This window comes from Emys orbicularis, chromosome 6 (assembly GCF_028017835.1).
Source record: "Emys orbicularis isolate rEmyOrb1 chromosome 6, rEmyOrb1.hap1, whole genome shotgun sequence".
NCBI classification, from domain to species: domain Eukaryota; kingdom Metazoa; phylum Chordata; order Testudines; family Emydidae; genus Emys; species Emys orbicularis.
The window spans coordinates 95,093,924-95,108,266 of NC_088688.1; the positions used below are offsets into that span (position 1 = coordinate 95,093,924).

Below are 14,343 nucleotides of genomic sequence, written 5' to 3' on the forward strand. Positions count from 1 at the left end.
CTGGCATTTTTAAAATGAGTCTGTTTAAAAAAAAGACAACTCAAGCCGGCAACATCCCTTTAATGTTCTGCATGCAAATGCCTCATTATTCGTCTGTGACATTAACCTCTCCCACTGGTTTTATCATCTGCCTGTTTCCCATTGACTAGAACTCTTTTATAAAATGCCTGTACATATATTTATGATTGATTCCTGGATTATATTTATATTGAGCTGAAACTGTAGTGTCCATCTAGGGATGAGAATAAGGTTTTTCAAATTGTAACTTTGGGGTGGATTTTCACTTAATACTGACTGCGTTGAGTCCATGTTTAATAACTGCCCCTTGAAAAGTTGCTGTATTTTAAGAATGGACAGGAACTTCTTGTGTTCAAATATAGCTTGGGGTTCACACTTTTTTCAGCAGGACTAGCCAAAGAGTGACCCTGCAGGCCAAATGCAGGTCACAGTGTTCTAAAGCCAGGGCATTGGTGTCCTTATCTTAGATATAGAGGTATGACTCACAGAGACTGTAGGCCCTAGCATGCAGTGATCTCCTTGATCCAGCTGAAAGGCCACTCTGTGAAAGGCAGTTGCTATCTGCTCTCGATTATGCTAGTTAAAGCGACAGCCCTGCAATCGGATCCACACAGTTGACGTTTGCACTTGTGTGAGGCCCCATTGATTTCCATGGGGCTCTGTGTAGGTGCATAGTTCTGCCTATGTGAATCCAATAGCAGGCCTGGGGCCTAAATATCGTTCTTGGCAAATGGCCAGTGTGACCCTCCAAAGTTTGGGTGCCTCTGCTTTACTGTCTACTTTAGACCAAATCCTGCTCATTGACTTCAGTGGAGTTACTCCAGCTTCCCAGCTGTGTAACTGAAAGCAGAATTTGGCCAATAGTGTCTAAAAAGTCTAATTTGTCTATGTTTAGGTATAAGTGTGCTATCTAAATAATGAAATAGCTGGTGCAAAAATGCTTTACAATTTGTGTAAGTTAATTAAGTATGTCAGCAAATTGCACAGGTGAAGTTAATGAATTTTTACTGAGGGTTACATTTTTTATTTTTTAAGGTTAAGGTCAAATTCAGTCCTACCATATATTAATGTAAGTTGTATCTTTGTAAGAAATATTTGTTTACTAGGAGTAGCTAGTTTGACCACATATGGCTACTTCACACTATAGAATTCTAAATATTGTCTGTCATCAGCAGAGGTCTAACAGATTAACTTCCAGAATTCTTAGTTATACAGTAGTTGGTCCAGAGATAGCTTAAATACTGGCATTATAGGTCTTGGGCTTCCAGCCACGTTGGGAATTGAGCCATGTTTCTATATATTATATATAGGTATAATTATTTAGCAAGTTGGTAACATTCAGAGATGAAATGCCAGCATCACTCAAATGTAATTAGACTTATTTTTCTGGTTCATTTAGATTGGAAGATTGGTTATTGGCCAGAATGGCATCTTATCCACACCTGCTGTTTCATGTATTATCCGAAAGATCAAAGCAGCTGGCGGAATTATTCTAACAGCTAGTCACAGTCCTGGAGGACCTGGAGGAGAATTTGGAGTCAAGTTTAATGTTTCCAATGGAGGTAGGTGTTTTTATAACACATTACATCACTGTATCTCAGAAAGGTAGAAATAGGTTGATAAGGATAGCCAGATGGTTATAACTATTTATGTTTTCCTGTTATATGGATTTTTCAGTGTTAGTAGAATGCTAAGTAGTTTTCAATATCAGGAGAGGTTTTGTTTATATATATTTTTATATGGAAAAAAAATCTAATATGCCCTGAACCTACACCTCTCAGTTAGTTCAGCTCCCTCTGAAGTCAATAAGTGTTCTATATACAGAAGGGCTGCTGGATTTGTCATACTGTTTTTTAGACTGTATTTAGTCTATGTCCATGGATGTATGATAGGTAGGGCCTACCAAATTCATGGCCATGAAAAACGCGTCACGGACCGTGAAATCTGGTCTTTTGTGTGCTTTTACCATATATTATACAGATTTCACGGGGGAGACCAGTGTTTCTCAAATTGGGGGTCCTGACCCAAAAGGGAGTTGCAGGGGGTCGCAATATTGCTACCATTACTTCTGCACTGCCTTCAGAGCTGGGCAGCTGGAGAGCAGCAGCTGTTGGTCGGGCGCCCCGCTCTGAAGGCAGTGCCCTGCCAGCAGCACCGCAGAAGTAAGGTTGGCAATACCATACCATGCCACCCTTATTTCTGCGCTGCTGCTTTCTGGGCAGCCAGAAAGTGGCAGCTGTTGACTGAGGGCCCAGCTCTGCAGGTAGCAATACTATATCCTGCCATCCTTACTTCTGTGCTGCTGCTGGCAGTGGCTCTGTCTTCAGAGCTGGGCTCCTGGGCAGCACCCGTCGCTCTCCAGCTGCCCAGCTCTGAAGGCAGCGCTGCCGCCAACAGCAGCGCAGAAGTAAGGGTAGCAGTATCGCAATCCTCCTACAATAACTTTGCAACCCTACCCCACAACTTCTTTTTGGGTCAGGACCCCTACAATTACAACACTGAAATTTCAGATTTAAATAGCTTAAATCATCAAATTTATGATTTTTAAATGCTATGACTGTGAAATTGACCAAAATGGACCGTGAATTTGGTAGGGCCTTAGAGATAGGGTGTACCAGGTCTACTCTGCCTCCCGCTGGAGGATTTGTCACCCTGGCACTCCTCCTGCTTAGAAAAGCCATTCAGTCTCGGGTACCAACAAGACTAGGTCCTAGAAGGGCTGGGAGGAGGACACAGCCAATCAGGAACTACCAGTTCAAATTAAGAAGGCTTGCATTATCAAAGGGGAAGTGGTAGGTGAATCTGTGGCAGGAGACGAAAATCTCAGTCCTAAACCAAAGCCCCAGGCCTGGGTCTGGGCCTAACCATCAGACTGCATCTTCACTTAAGTGGTGCAACAGACTTGGTTTTGAAATTTTGTTTTGAAATTTAAAGGGCCAGGTGGCCAATTCTTTGAGTTTAACTTTAATTTCTTATTAGAAGACCAGTGAAAACTTGCAGCCTGAGACACCTTGCTCCAGGCGAGCTATCACCCACTTTATGGAACTTAACATTATAAAGCCCTATTCTACTAACATTTCCATCATACATATCTTGGCATTTGCTTTAAGGTTGGTAGTTTCTAAAGCACCTAAGGGACTGTGCCCTTGTCTTCCTGTATGGGAACAACTATATTGGTAGAAGCACATTTAAACCAGTATAACTGCACCCAGGCAAAGGGTTGTACTGCTTTAAATACACTGGTACAGTTAATGTGACGTAATTTGTGTGTAGACGAGATGAGACTTTAGCTAGTACATCAGTCTAGTCCCTCATTTTCTTAAGCATGGAAATTCACCTGTAAAGATCATATTATTACTTTGTTTTATGCTTCCATAATACATCATAACAATGATTAATAATACTTTGCACTTTATAGTGCTTTTTCATCTGAAAATCTCATGTCCTTTACAAAAGCGGATGTTATTAGAGCTGGGCAAAATTTTCAACTGAAATTTGTTGGCAAGAAATGCGGATTCGGTGACACCGAAATGATTCATGAATTTCTGTTTGTATCCAAAAAAAGAGAAAAATTCTGAAAGTCAAAATATTTTGTTTCAACATTTGCAAACGTTAGCATTTTGACTTTTCAATTTGAAACAACTTCTTGTTTAGTCAATTTTATTATAAAATCCCCACAACTTTTAAAAATGCTCAAGATCAAAATGAAATGTTTGTGTCCGTTTGAATGAAACATTTAATTTGACCTGAAACACATTTTTATTTATTTATTTATTTAACTGCCAGCAAGCCAAAATATCAGATGTTTACCCAGTTCTATGTATTATCTTCATGTTGGAAGTGGAGAAACGTAGGGCTTTTCTATGCACAGTAGCTGCATCAATTGCATCACACTAAAGGTGTGATGCTAAACCAGTGCAACTTTGTGCGTAGCCATGTCTGAATCCCAGAGAGGTTAAGTAGCTTGCCTAACATCAGACGTCAAGTCAGTGGGAGAGTCAGGACTAAAGCACAAAAGTCTCATGCCTTAACCACTGGACACACTGTCTCAGCAAGACAGTGGGGGGAGGGATAGCTCAGTGGTTTGAGCATTGGCCTGCTAAACCCAGGATTGTGAGTTCAATCCTTGAGGGGGCCACTTAGGGATCTGGGGCAAAATCAGTACTTGGTCCTGCTAGTGAAGGCAGGGGGCTGGACTTGATGACCTTCAAGGTCCCTTCCAGTTCTAGGAGATGGGATATCTCCATTAATTTATAATTTAAATCCTCTCCCCCCAGAATCTGCCTGACAGATGTGTAACAGTTGACGTTTTTTTCTTTTGCCTGCTTTGGTATTTTAAGCAAAATCCATATAGCTTATTAAGCTTTAAAAATAAAACTCTCCTCAAGAACAGATGAGACAGACCAATTATTCTCATTAGTTAACAAGGGCATAATAAAAAGTAATAGGCTTAAGCTGCAGCTGGGAAAATATAGGTTAAGTATTAAGAAAAACTTTCTAACTATGAGAACAGTTAGGCAGGAGAGCAAGTTGCCAGGGGAGGCTGTGGGATCACTTTAGCTGGAAATATTATCACTAGTCTAGACACCCATCTATCAAGAGTGATTTAGGACTAATGAAATCTGTCCTGACTCTCTGGAGGGGTTGGAATGAAATGAGCAAAGGTCCTTCCTGGCTAAATGATTTTATTATAACAAGAAGTTAAGCAATCATTGTCTGTACTGCTACCACGATCCGTTGTACAATATTATGCATTACACCTAACTTATGTGGCATGATTGATACCCTAATTTATATGGCAAAGCTGCACTGAATTCAACAACATTACTGGGAATGGTGTGCAATTAGAAGTAAAAGAGGTGTATGAAGGTACTGAAGGAATGTCTGTAAGGGAGCAGAAATAATCATTTTTCAGAGCAGAATTGTGCTTTAATATATAAATTCATAGATTTTAAGACCATAAGTGACCATTGTGATAATAAAAACTGACCTCCTGCATAAGAAAATGACAGAACCGCACCTAGCAATTTCTGCATTAAACCCATGACTTCTGTTTGAGCTATAGCATCTTTTAAAATACACCCAGTTTTCAAAACTAGCAAACCAGTTAATATACAATTGAGATGTGAATTATATTCTTTGATTAACATGTTTACTCCAGATCAATCTGTATGTTAACAAATTAAGGAATTTTGAATTTCTAAAACAAATGTGTTTTTGTTGAACAGTCAGAGATGTTCTGCAAGTAAACGTTTCTATAAAACTGGTGAACCAAATGCATTTTTTAAAATTTAGGCCAAAGGGCACTAAAGTTATTTAAAACTCTCAGTTATTTGAGCTTTGTACATGTGTCAAAATTGAACTGGGTTGGACAGAAGAAGTACATTGCACTCTGCTGTCCTGGACCTGAATGTACTTTTGACTTTTTAAACACATCTTTGCAGCATTTGTAAAAATGGATAATCAACTCAGGAAATACCAGTTTTATTTTAACACGCACATTGAGATTTACTGAAGAGTGTCAATGAATGGCAGATTTCTTTAGCAGTACATCCAAATGATTGTGGTTCTTTCCCCCCCCCCCAAAATGATTTATTTGTATGCTGTTTTTTATTAGTAAAAAAAAAAAAATCAGAAAAATATATTCTGGTTTCAGTGTTATATTTTTTACAGAAACGTAGTAACTCTGTGTTTTGCTTTAAGTGGAAAAAAATCTGTATTTTACTCCAGCTGTTTTTTCTGGGCTTATTTATTTTGAGCACATCAGAGCTGTTTGCAGTTGATTACAATAGAGAACAGATTCTTTCTGTATTTGGAAAGTCAGCCATTGTCAGAAAAAAGCTTCTTAATGTTTGTCTTCTAGGACCTGCCCCAGATGCCGTTTCAGACAAAATCTATCAGATCAGCAAAACCCTTGAGGAATATGCCATTTGTCCCGATCTCAGAGTTGACTTATCTCGGCTGGGAAGACAAGAATTTGATCTGGAGAACAAATTCAAACCTTTCCGAGGTACCAATCTGTGTTTTTATCCAAGCTGTATGCTAAATCCATAGATTTTGTTTATAAAAAGAGTTGCCACAGAATGACAATAATGTAAGTATTTAAACAGTGCTTAGATTATTCTTCACAATGCCTTAAAACATTAATCCTCACAACATCCTGCAGAATAGGTAAGTAAATCTTATATCTATTTTACAGGGGCTGGTCATCAAAAGGTGATTAGGCAAGTTTTCTTTCAGGAAAGAGATGTCTGTCTGTCTGTCTGTCTATATGTAAACTGCGTATTGTATGGTTCACAATGGATGCCCATATGCAGTCTGAGCTAAATGCTAATGAGGGGATTGTGAAATCTTCCAGAGAGGGAGTTTACAGAAAGAAATAAACCAGCAGGAGAGAGTCATAGTGAAAACTATGGATTTTTGGACTATAACTGTAGGTACCATAACTCACTCTACATCCTTCACTGAGGGGATAGGCAGGGCTTGTCTTATGAATGGAGAATCACAGCTGGTCTGGCTGTTTGATGCTGGGAGAGAGATTTTGAGTGAGCTACCCTTTATGAGATAGGGGAATGTCTTACTAGTTAAGTTTAGCTCTCAAAAGCGTGTATGATTTTATTTTATATGTAACCATTTGTTTCCGTTAATTCTACTTGCTTTGTCTTAAATCTCTGTTCTTTGTTAAATAAACTTCTTGTTTTTACTATAAAATATCTGAGTGCTGTGTGATAAGTGGAGGCATAATCTAAGGTGACTGGTAAGCTGGGGTGTATTGTTCCCTTGGGAGCTGATCTGGGAATGCTATGAGTGGTCCAGTGGCTCAGGGGTGGGCACTCCAGGGGGATGCTCGGTGGACTTGGGGATTGGTGTGTGCCTATTGCTAACCTGTACAGAGGCCAAGGCCTGCACAGGCCTGGAAGGCAGTGCTTGTGTTACCAGAGGCTAGTGCTGTTGGGAATAGTCCCACAACAGGCACAGACAAGGCTTCCTCACCCTAAGGGGAGGTGTTAGGGAGGGGAGGTGTTAGGGAGGTGCCTCACAACCCTGGGTACCCCCAAGGAAGCATCATAGTGGCATAGTTGACAGGATCTACACCCTGTTTGCTGGTTAGCTAAGGATCATGCTCCAGGCACTTTATATACCAGATAATACAGATACTGAGAGATTGACTCATGCAAAGATTGCAAACAAATAAAGAAAAAGGTTATGGTTTCTTATTTTCAACTTGTTTATTTTGAGCAAAGGAAACAGCATAAAAGAAGGACAACCCCCCCCTTCTGCCACACAGCCAGCCCTGGCTCCCCCACCCCTTCCTCCTCATCTCCGGGAGGGAGTTGCTATTGGAGTGTATGGACAGGGCATCTTTGTCCCAGTGGTGGCAGCACAGGCTCTGTCCCTCCCCCCCCCCGCCCCGCCCTGCCCTGCCCTGCCCTGCCCTGCCCTGTGCTGCAGCTTCCTACCTTCCCCCCCCCTCCATCACTTGCCACTGCAGAGTAGGCTTGATTTCAAATGTGCCCCTCCTCTGCATTGGGCTGGGATTAGGTTTGTGAGGAGGAGGCGGCAGCAGAGGAGAAAGAGCAGGATGCTGGCCTATAATTCCTCCCACCCCTCCGAATTTAATATATGGAGATATACCTATCTCATAGAACTGGAAGGGACCCTGAAAGGTCATAGAGTCCAGCCCCCTGCCTTCACTAGCAGGACCAAGTACTGATTTTGCCCCAGATCTCTAAGTGGCCCCCTCAAGGATTGAACTCACCACCCTGGGTTTAGCAGGCCAATGCTTAAACCACTGAGCTATCCTTAGTCTGTTGGACCTTGGGAAGTCACATGAAAAGACAAATTGCAGTTGGTGGGTTGCCTTTTTCTTGGTGTAGTTCTTCTCTAGGAATCAATACCTTCACAGCCTTAAGACCAGTCCTGTTTAGTTTGATCCATTTTTATATATTGATGCCAACTGAAAAAGTTGTCAAAAGATATTTTGAATGTAAAACGAAGTTTTTATTTCTATGTATTGTACTTTATTGAAATACATTCACAGTAATACAGACCCTTAATACATTCTGGTCCTGCAGTTCTTAAGCAGGCAAAGCTCCATTGATTTACACGGGACTTGAGGCCTGATCCAAACCCCAGTGAAATCAGTGGGAGTCTTTCAGTTGACTTAAGTGGACTTTGGATCAAGCTTTTGATTCCTAAGTGTTGCATGATCTGGTCTTGTTTAGTGTGTAATGGATTGTTTAGGTGTCTTTGGAGAGAGGGTAGTGATCAGTTTATCCATCTGTCTATGTGGTCAACTCTAGTAATTTCTTTCGCTTTATTTCCCCAGTTGAAATAGTGGATTCAGTGGATATCTACCTCAATCTGCTTCGAACTATCTTTGACTTTAACATGATCAGAAGCTTGCTGACTGGACCCAATCAGCTTAAGATAAGAATTGATGCCATGAATGGAGGTAGGATTCTGAGTTTCTGTTGTTGGCAATAAAAGTTAAAATATACCCAATACTGTAAACTATTTCAGGGTATTTTATTATGATATAGTGCTAGTATTCACTGACAGTGTATATTCCTGTTCGGAATTTGCTTTGTTGGTTTTGATGGGGGTTTTCCCTGAGTAAGGAGTGCAGGATTTGGTTGATCATTGTAGCAAAAACAGCTTGTGGAATAAATTATCATAGTGCACGTTTAAAAAGAGAGAACTTATTAAAGGAATGTGCTCTCTTGATAGTAATTGTTCATTATATTTTCTGAACAAATATGCTACATCTAAACTGTAATGTGGTTTATAAATCATTGCATATTGTGTTTAAAATTACAAGATACAGACCTTTTATGTAATTGAAGGCTATGAATAAGGAAGATATAGTTGTGTGTGTGTGTGTGTATGTGTGTGTGTGTGTGTGTGTGTGTGTGAGAGAGAGAGAATGACTTTTTCATCTTCAGGTGACTATAACTCAATTCTGTTGCAGGATTTTAGTGAATTCATCGCCATCTGATAATAGGTGATTTATGTAAAACAAGTTACTGGTCTCAGGGTTTTTTATACACAGGTGTAATAAACATTATGAACATACCATTACAATTTACACTAATTTGTACTCCTTGATCGTCTCAACAGAGGCAGAAGGCTGGATATGGCGACTGAACGACCTTCTTCAGGTCAAGGTGCAGGAAAGTTTGCACTGATGTTGTTCAGTGGATAAATAAATCCCAAGATTTTCAATATGACTCCTTTAATGAGCATTAAGCTTAAAAGATTTTGTTTTTATTTAGAAGAGAATGGTGGAGAGGAACAGTTTCAGAAGTGGCTGTGCATCATCATCACTAGCTAATAAATGCAGTTTGTATTTTTAACAGCTCCATTTTAATTTAAGATTTTTTCTAGGGTTTAATGGTAGGGGATTTGGCATTAGTAATACTCACGAGATTTTTTTAATACAAATTCCGTGGCTGAGGAATGGAGGATTATATGACTGTCACTTATGACACACACAAAATTTTAGTTACTGATATAGATGGTCAAACTGTGCATAATAAAAGTGCATTCACACTAGGAAAAAGTGGCTTTTTATCACATTAGCTAGCCTGTGGTAACTAACATGGTAAAATAGTGTGGACAAGGCAATTGCAATTTTAATGTTTTATCAGGTCAATGTAAATGCTCCCAATGTGTTTATTCCCTTAATATTTACCCTGACCTGATAACACATGTTAAAACTACAACTGCTTTGTCCAGGATTTTACCATGAGTTGGTTACTATGTATTAGCTAACACTATTTTTTCCTAGTGAAGACAAGGCCTAAGTATGTATGATAACTGTGTGTGGTCGCCCACATAGGGGATAAGAGCCTACTACTGTTACCAGCTAACAGAGTTACTCAGTAGCAAAAGCATGGATGTCTACCATCTGAGCTAACAGAGTTCCCACTGATAACCCTGGGGGCAGGAGGGGGAATTACACAGTGTTCAGTGAAATATTTGTTTTTCTTTCAGTTGGTATGACAGAGATGTGAGTGCAATACGAATGCACTAGTTAAGTCTTCTATTAAGTTTCCATGCTGTTGTGAATATTGGAATTTGAAGTGTGTATGCTCTTGAAAATGGATGGCAAATTCCTTTTGCAGTTATGGGACCCTATGTAAGGAGAGTCCTGTGTGATGAATTAGGAGCTCCTGCAAATTCTGCAATAAACTGTATTCCTCTGGAGGATTTTGGTGGGCAACTTCCCGACCCAAACTTAACATACGCAACTACCCTGCTGGAGGCTATGAAAGGAGGAGAATACGGATTTGGAGCTGCTTTTGATGCTGATGGAGTAAGTATTTCAGCCATTCTGGGTTTTGGGTCAAGGATGTCATCTTTGCTAGTGCATCTATTAGACATTGAAGCATAATAGGCCCAATTTTTAACATCCCTAATTTTGAGGATACAGTTATTTGCATGCACAGATGATAGCAGTTGTACCCACAAATCAAGCCCAAATGATATCATTTGTGCTCTGTTGATTGCACCTGCAGATTTGTAGGGCAGGCTGAGGACTCTCTAAATATTTGGCCCAATTTGTCTTGGGTGTTTGCATAACTTCTCAGATGGAAAAAATGCAGCATATGTAAATGAGGGAGACTGTCTTAGTAACCGGCAACTAAATGAAGTTAATTTTGGCTGAGATTCTAAAATTCCTTTTGTGCTTCAGCTAAGTGAATTTTCTGCACGTAAGACAGGCACTGAATCACAAGCTCTGTGTGTTTTTTAAATCTTGCATTCTTGCTACCAGCAATATAAACAGCAAAGTATTACAGCAATAACTTGGTATCCTCTTAAGATGGTGTATGTGTGGTGAGAGAGTGGGGGGAAGAAAAGGACAAAGAGGCTATTGAGGTACAAAAGCCATTTACTGTTGTCAGTATTCAGTTGCTACAAATTAACTACCTGTCTCTGGCTAGTACATATCATCAGCAAAAAGATTATCTTACACTAGGGTAGCCACAAGCCCATCAAAATGCCATGTAGGAGACTGGAACCAGGGAGCATCTTGGAATTTTGATTCATTGGGCTAGAAGGAGATGTGGTTTGATAGGGAGATGATAAGCTTGCAGTGATCATGGGGATGAGCTACTCAACCTTGATTTCTCTCTGACACTTTTCGTCTTTCTTGTCTCCTCAGGACCGCTATATGATCCTAGGTCAAAATGGTTTCTTTGTGAACCCTTCTGATTCACTGGCAATTATTGCTGCCAATCTTTCTTGCATTCCATATTTCCGTCAGATGGGTGTTCGAGGGTTCGGTAGAAGCATGCCTACCAGCACCGCACTGGACAGGTAAGGGAGCAAGTTTTCTTTTTATCATCATGGTCTTGACATTAGTTGTGACTTCTTCCATCTTTGATATTGTTGCCCCTTTTCAAGGCAAGCAGCTAGTCAAATTTTGGAGCCCTGGGGATTTTCCAGTTAGAAGTAGAAATTGATGGAGTGTGTGGTATTCTCTCTGGTGCCATCTTGTTTATTTACAAGGAATGTACAAAATTCTGCTTTTCTGAACATGGGAGGAACTAATACCAAAGTATTTTAGTGTATAGTCCCAAGTCTCTTTAGCCAACACACCTTGGCCAAAAACTCTCTCTTTAGAGTGACCCTGGGAAAAGCTGTGCTCATAGGTTACTGCTTGTCTTTTGTGCTTTTTAGCCTCTGCCTCTCTATCTGTTCTTGCCTGCTCTCAGTTTTTGTGTGTTCTCTCCCCGACCTACCCACACACCTGCTCACAATACCAAGTGGAACCCGATGCCCACAAGGTGCTACTTTCTGGGCAAACTCTATTAGACCTTGTTTTAGGAGTGGCCCCTTAACTGTCTCTTATAACTATCTTAAATTAAGAGCATCTTTGAATGAGGATTTAACGCAACCCATAACAAATTTCACCAAGCTCATATGGCAGCCTACAAAACTGTGAAATCTTGTGATCAGGCTTCTAAAATTTTTGACAACTTTTGATTGAAGTTTTTAGGGTGAACTTATTGGTAAATAATTGCTTAACTGGAGAAACCAATTTTATGGCACCTTTATTTTGCATTATGTGTTTTCCCTGTGGCCAGTCATCCCTGCTTTTGGTCAGTATCAGTGAACTGAGGATCTTTAAAAGTCTCAGTTTGAATAAACAACTAAAAATTCAGATTTGTATCCCAATCATAACTGCATTACACAATCTCTTGCCTCTGCAAAACTGGATTGGGAATTATCCAAGAACAGATTATCTCCGGATATTCCTGATTCCTCCTGCTTCTGGTTGGACTGGAAATACAGTGATTCCCAGCAACTTTATGTGGTATTTTGGTGGTTCCATTTCCAAAAAACGTAAGAAAATCAAAAGTATGCAAAAATGAATACTTATTTTAAAAGTTATAAAACCTTCACATATCTCAAAATTTTGCTTCAACTTTCAAGTAGTTTGGATAAAATAATAGTCTAATTTGCCTGTCCTTCATTAGGATGGAAACAGCACAAAACCTGAGGCAAAGCAGACTGGCAGGAAACAGGAAATAACCATTTGACCTCTTTCTGGATCAACAAGCATTTACCAGTAATTCCTGACCATAATTACTTTAGTCCATTTCCTAATAAATATTGGTTTAAGACTAAACCTGACAGCCCTGCTTATAATATTTATAACGGTTAGAGAGAGAGAAAGATGAAGGCCTAATGCAGCACTAAGTGAACATTTAAAAAGATATATATAATCAGTTGAGATATAGAATTTATTATTCCGACCAGCTGAAATCTGAACAGGTGGTGTCCAAACATATATTATCCTAGGACTGATAAACAAATAAGCGGTTGTCTATACCAAATGGTGTCTAGTCAGGAAACAGTTGTTTTAAAAATGAAATATTAATAGCATGAAAAGATTAATGCCTATCCAAAAACCAAGGATAGTAATACAGTGTGGTCCCTACTCATGGGACTTCTGAAACTGACAACGGCTTTTAAAGTTGACAATTCACATGCCCTTGGTGGTTGATGGATTTTTCAGAGAAGTTTTCCCTACTGTACGTAAATGTTGAGGCTTTAAGGAAATTATGCAGTATATTCAGGTTTCCCCCTCTCCCGCCTCAAACACACACTTCATGTAGGTCTCTGAAAATGGAATCTATCTTTATCATGAGATACTATGGTTTCAGTAAAGGAAACAGAGAAGAATTATGTTGGACCTACAGTTCAGGATATCTAGGACATTTTAAACACATTTGCCTTCTGCCCCTTTTCCTCCCCCCCCCCCCCCCCCAGTTGTAGCTAAATATATTAGAGGCTATGCATGTACTGAAGTCCACCTCAGCAACACTCTCAACAGTTGACATAGATTCTTGACCATGTTTACTTGATCTATTGGTTTCCAGATGGTCTCAAGTGAGTTACTGCTTAATTTGTTTCAACATTACCAGTGTTATTTTTATGGGGCTAAGGCTTATTTATAAAATAAAACAGAGTGGTTGATAATGATGGAAGTTAGTTAAGGATATACATATTTTCCCAGCCATTCCTACAAATGTTTATTAACATTAGGTCTAGTTACTGCATACATGGTGCATGTGATTTTTGTTTTTGTTTCTTTATTGTTTGTTTGCTTTTGCTTTAGGGTTGTTTTTGTTTTTCCTTGAAGATTGAAAGACTACAAGTGCTAGAAGCTGGAGTCCTCTAGTTTGCCACTTTCCATTGTGGCTTAAGACAGCCTGAATTGCTTGATTTTCTTACTGACTTGCTAGAGCTCTGAGATCCAGTGGTTCAATTGCCTTGATACCCAAGTCCTGACTAATATGTGTGATTTTTTTTTTAAAGGGCTACTTTAGTGAGTGCACATGTTTAAACCCTTTTCTTTAGGACTCCAAGCTAGACTTTAAAGTTGAACTGAGGTTTAATAATAAATGGTTAGTACTTTATCTACTGCAAATCACTTTTTCCGTGTGTGTGTTAAGTATGTGCATTGGAACACTGCAAGCAGTATCACAAATGCCTTTTCCAAAGAAGAGTTCCCTGAATGGATGGCCAAGCCATCACTGATTCCAAGTTTTACAGTGAAACTTGCCTTAAATGACCACCCACGTTACAGCAAAAAATTGGTTGTATAGAACAGGCAATCTTTACAACGTTTTAGTAAACTTGTATCTGAAATCTTTGTGCATAGTCTGAAGTGGTTTTTAAGAGTGGGGTTGCTTAAGGAAGTGTTTTTTTTATGTAGATTTCACTGTGTGCCAGATTCTGATTTCATTTACAACCGTGTAAGTTAGGAACAATTCTGTGGAAGTCAATGGAATTATACCAATATAAAATGGG

At 39.5% G+C, this 14,343-nt stretch overlaps 1 protein-coding gene across 1 annotated transcript in view; it reads left to right on the plus strand.

Moving 5' to 3' along the window:
• The window catches only part of PGM5 (phosphoglucomutase 5), a 120,798-nt gene that overhangs the window by 13,497 nt on the left and 92,958 nt on the right, over positions 1-14,343 (plus strand). The window contains exons 2-6 of the mRNA XM_065406627.1: positions 1,418-1,580; positions 5,882-6,028; positions 8,348-8,473; positions 10,146-10,336; positions 11,186-11,340. Coding sequence (XP_065262699.1) covers positions 1,418-1,580; positions 5,882-6,028; positions 8,348-8,473; positions 10,146-10,336; positions 11,186-11,340 — 782 coding nt within the window. The remainder of the gene's footprint in view (positions 1-1,417; positions 1,581-5,881; positions 6,029-8,347; positions 8,474-10,145; positions 10,337-11,185; positions 11,341-14,343) is intronic.